This window comes from Rhinolophus sinicus, chromosome 2 (assembly GCF_057876585.1).
Source record: "Rhinolophus sinicus isolate RSI-liver-muscle chromosome 2, RSI-T2T, whole genome shotgun sequence".
NCBI lineage: Eukaryota > Metazoa > Chordata > Mammalia > Chiroptera > Rhinolophidae > Rhinolophus > Rhinolophus sinicus.
In genome coordinates this window covers 2,469,612-2,473,485 of record NC_142502.1, presented here as the reverse complement: position 1 = coordinate 2,473,485, position 3,874 = coordinate 2,469,612, and the positions used below count along the sequence as shown (strand labels likewise).

The following is a 3,874-nucleotide window of genomic DNA, read 5'->3' as shown; positions in this document are numbered from 1 at the left end:
TGCAAATTTTCATCGTTCCATGGTCCATCTTCCTAGGACGATATTGGGAATATAGCTCTCATGGGACTTTGTGGCCTGACAAAAGGTTGCATATCACTGCCAAACAGCCATATGATGATGATATTTGATTAGCGTTAGAATTTTGTAAATCCTGGTAGTGACTGAAACCAATGAACCTTTGTGGACCCCGGGGAATCCCACACCCTCAAATGGGACGGCACCACGGTGAGACCACCTCGCATGAATTTTAAATACCTCTGTGATTTCAGTGGCCAGTTTTTAATGGCTTCATCAAAAAGAAACACAAAGCATTGAATTTCTCTTTTATTTAAACATTAAGAAATTGCAACACAATGACTTAGAAAGCTTTCTTGGAATGTCAGCAGCATGAATAGACACCATGTGTCCTTTTTTGTTTTTTTATTGAGTGTCATCAACCGAGCAACATAAAAGTCCCACTCATCTGCTGTTAAAGTGAGGAACAAGGCACACAAAACTCTGTGGAGCAAATGCAAATGGGAAAAAAGTGCTCAGGTCATACTGTGGCCAGTTAGGGGATGGGGATGGGGATGGGGAGCCCAGAGAAAGGGGTGAGAGGAAAGGAAAACAAAGAAATAGGGACACAGAGAGAACCACAGATGGAGAGAGAACCACACACTGTCACAGCAATACGACCAGGAAGACACACGAGGTCAGAGACAGAAAGAAGTTTGGCAAAATCCATTATTTCAGGAAAGTCTTTAAAATGTTATTATTGCAACGATGGACAGAAACCTGGGTCCCTTCATTATTGGTATTTGCTCTATGTGTAAATGAGACCAAGTTATGACACTGCCCACTATGAACTCACGGTCAGTTCGCTCTTCATCTGCTGGTGACCGACCAGAAATAGTGCTCCTGGCCCAGGACTGGGCTCTGCAGATTGCACTGGGGGTGGCCAGAGTGCTCAGGGGACAGATGTCACAATGTCACCTCCGCAAGACTGCTACTTTGCCTCTGGTATTAATACATTCAGTTCAAATAAAAGACAGTGGGGCTCTCTCCCCTCAAACAGGGTCTTCTGACCCGCTGTTCAGTGGGGAGGGGGTTATTCTTGCAACTCATCTGGTGGCCTACGCAGCTCCCACTGAGTTAAATGCTTCACGTCCAACTAGATTTGTGCCGAGAGAGAGAGAGAGAGAGAGAGAGAGAGAGAGAGAGAGAGAGAGAGAGAGAGAGAGAGAGGTTAGCACAAACATCTCCAAAGGAAAAACACAAAATTGGTTTTTTAAAATGTAAGGTTTCAATGTAAAATTTAATTACGACTTCACACATTAACATCTAACAAGATAAACATTAAACTGTTGCTGACTTTTACAAAAGAAGCCCCCAACTGAGGTAATATGTTATTTTTGTATAACCAGCCTTGTCTGATTATAACATTTTTTCCTTTTTCAACCTTATATGAGTTAAATATACTCAGCTGCATGGAGAAAGTGTCTAAGAATTAGCAGGAAGGGTGTGGTCCCTAAAAGGCAGGGGAGTTTTACCCTTTATCCAACAATAAATAGAAGTTTCTTTTATAAAATTACTATATACAACTGTACAAAGCCACCATGTCACTGATTTTCAGTGATTAAAAATACTGAAAACATACAGACCTACCCCACACCCTACCAGCAACTTCCAGCTTTCTCCTGCAAATAACATTGTGTTCTGGGTACAGCTGTCTGCGTTTTCCCCTCCTTTGTAGCACAGAAGATACTTTGTGAGCAGCACTTCAAATAAAGAGGATGGATTTGGGCAGACGCTGCTTGGCTCCTGCCATCCCTTTACCAGGCCATGGGGGAAACCTGGCACCTCTGGGCTTCAGAAGAGACTCACGTGTGCGCACGAGTGGGAATGAGCGTGTGAGGGTGCGTGAGGAGTGTGAGCATGTGTTTGTGTGTGCATGTGACTGTGTGCAAGTGTGCATGTAAGAGTGTGGATATGGATGAGTGTGTGGGCATGTTTCTAAGTGTGAGGGTTGTGTGAGAGTATACGTGTGAGCGTCTGTGGGCTTACACCAGGCTCACAGCGGGGAGTGCTGCCCACGGCGCACCAAGCCAGGATGCGTCAGTGTTGTGACAACTGTTCCCATGCCAGCGCCCATCCACCAGGGGCCTGAGTCCCTGGTGACTGCCCTCCCAGTTTGCAGTAGGAAGATTCCACTCACTTGTGTTCCCAGGCTTTCCAACCCCGCCCCCATACGTTTCTATTTAGGAGAAACAAACTCATAAATGCCGCACCACAGCCACCATCCTGGGCCTCGCCCTCCCCCTGGCTGTTACTAACTGCTCAGACCAGGGCACCCGCAGGGAGTGACACCACAGAGGGTGTCAGGAACCGAAACGGAGGGGTGGGGGCTGAGGCACTTTCAGTGCTGCAAACGCTGCCACGTGCAGCAAGGACACCTGTGGGCACGATGAGGCCAGGATGGTGCAGGAGGCAGACGTGGCGGGTAGAGAACACGTGTGTGGGAGTGGGAAAGGTCGTGGTGCCACGCGGACTGTGGAGTGGGCAGGGCCTGGGCCTGTGTGGTGGGCATCAGATGAGGCTGTGTCTCCCACGAGGGCGCCCCGGTGGAGCAGCATGTCCAGGAGATGCGCTGTAGGCACTGAGTGTGCCCTCCGGTCCGGTCCCACCAGGCCCTGCTCGCAGGTGCCCAGGTGTGGCAGGGCTCCCGGGACACCCACCTGGCTCACAGGCGCCCTGGAGGTGGGCGGTGGGCATCGGGTGGGCGCCAGGAGGGGTGGGTCCAGCCCCCTCACAGCGTGCTCAGGTGCGGCAGTGTGTCCAGGGCCCCGGTGCGGTCACGCGTCGCGGCCGCCGACTCCACGCCGCGCAGCCACTCGGTGCACTTGCGGACCAGGCCCTCGTCCACGGTCGCGGCCTCCTCCTCGTACTCCACGTCGTCGTACTTGTGCCGATCGTTGAGCAGCGACACCTTGAGCAGCCGGCGCAGGTCGGTGGGCCGCAGGCCAGGGTCGGGGGCCCGCAGGCCGCCGGGCAGGAGCGGGACGCCGGGCGGGCGAGCGTCCGGGCCTCCAGGGTCGCCGCCACTCCGCGGGCCCGCGGCCCTGGCCCGGGGGCCGGGGGCGAGCAGGCGCCTGGCGTCCGCCGAGGGCGAGGGGAGCGGCCGGCGGGGCCGCGCCAGCAGCTGCTTCTCCAGGTGGCGCTTCTGGATCACCAGGACGGCCTCGGGGGTGAGGCTCAGCGAGAAGCGCACGGCGGCGTCTGGCCCCGGCCCGGAGGCGGCGGGTCCCGCGCGACTGTCGCCCGCGCCAGCCGTATCCGGGGCGTGCGGGCGGCCGGACGCGGCCGGAGCTGGGGTACGTGGAGGAACCGGGCCGGGGGCGCGGCGGGCCGGTGGCCTCTTCAGGGTGGCCGAGGGCCAGGAGCGGGACAGCAGCGCCTCGGGCCGCTCCGGGGGCCTCTTCTTGTCCCCGGCCGCGGAGGGCGGCGAGGGCCCCGACAGGGCGCAGGCGGGCGCCGCCGCCTTCCGGGGGGCGCTGGCCCTGCGGGGCGGGGGGCGCGCGGCAGGGACCCCCGAGGCCGGGGCGGGCGGCGGTGGGAAAGGCATGCTGCCACCGAGCCGGCGGAGCATCAGCGCCCTAAAAGGAGAGGGGCTGTCCTTAGTCCCTGGGGCGTGGAGCCCGGCGCCCTCCCCATCGGTGGCCCCGCGTCCTCCCTCGGCACCCACCTCCGTCCAGCCACGGCATCTCCAGCTCCCTCACGTCCCGGCGCCAGCACCCAGGGGCTGTAAGCCAAGTCACCCTTCCTTCCCTCCTTCAGGGGCGCAACTCCGGGGCTCCTCGGCCAAGCCCGCGCAGACAGCCCCTCGCGCCCTGCAGCG

The 3,874-nt window shown here is 57.3% G+C and overlaps 1 protein-coding gene across 2 annotated transcripts; it reads right to left on the bottom strand.

Annotated features, from left to right (window-relative positions):
- Window positions 1-310: 310 nt before the first annotated feature.
- Window positions 311-3,874, bottom strand: PRR18 (proline rich 18). Of its 2 annotated transcripts, XR_012496820.2 has the most exons (3): window positions 3,722-3,874; window positions 2,715-3,632; window positions 311-1,150 (listed from the first exon to the last, which is right to left on the bottom strand). XR_012496820.2 is itself a non-coding variant. In XM_074333809.2 (2 exons), exon 2 carries the CDS (start codon window positions 3,623-3,625, stop codon window positions 2,786-2,788), a length of 840 nt encoding a protein of 279 aa, XP_074189910.2. In that variant the 5' UTR covers window positions 3,626-3,632; window positions 3,722-3,874; the 3' UTR covers window positions 311-2,785. The 2 variants fall into 2 exon arrangements, 1 of the variants encoding a protein (XP_074189910.2); XM_074333809.2 differs by having other exon boundaries at window positions 311-3,632.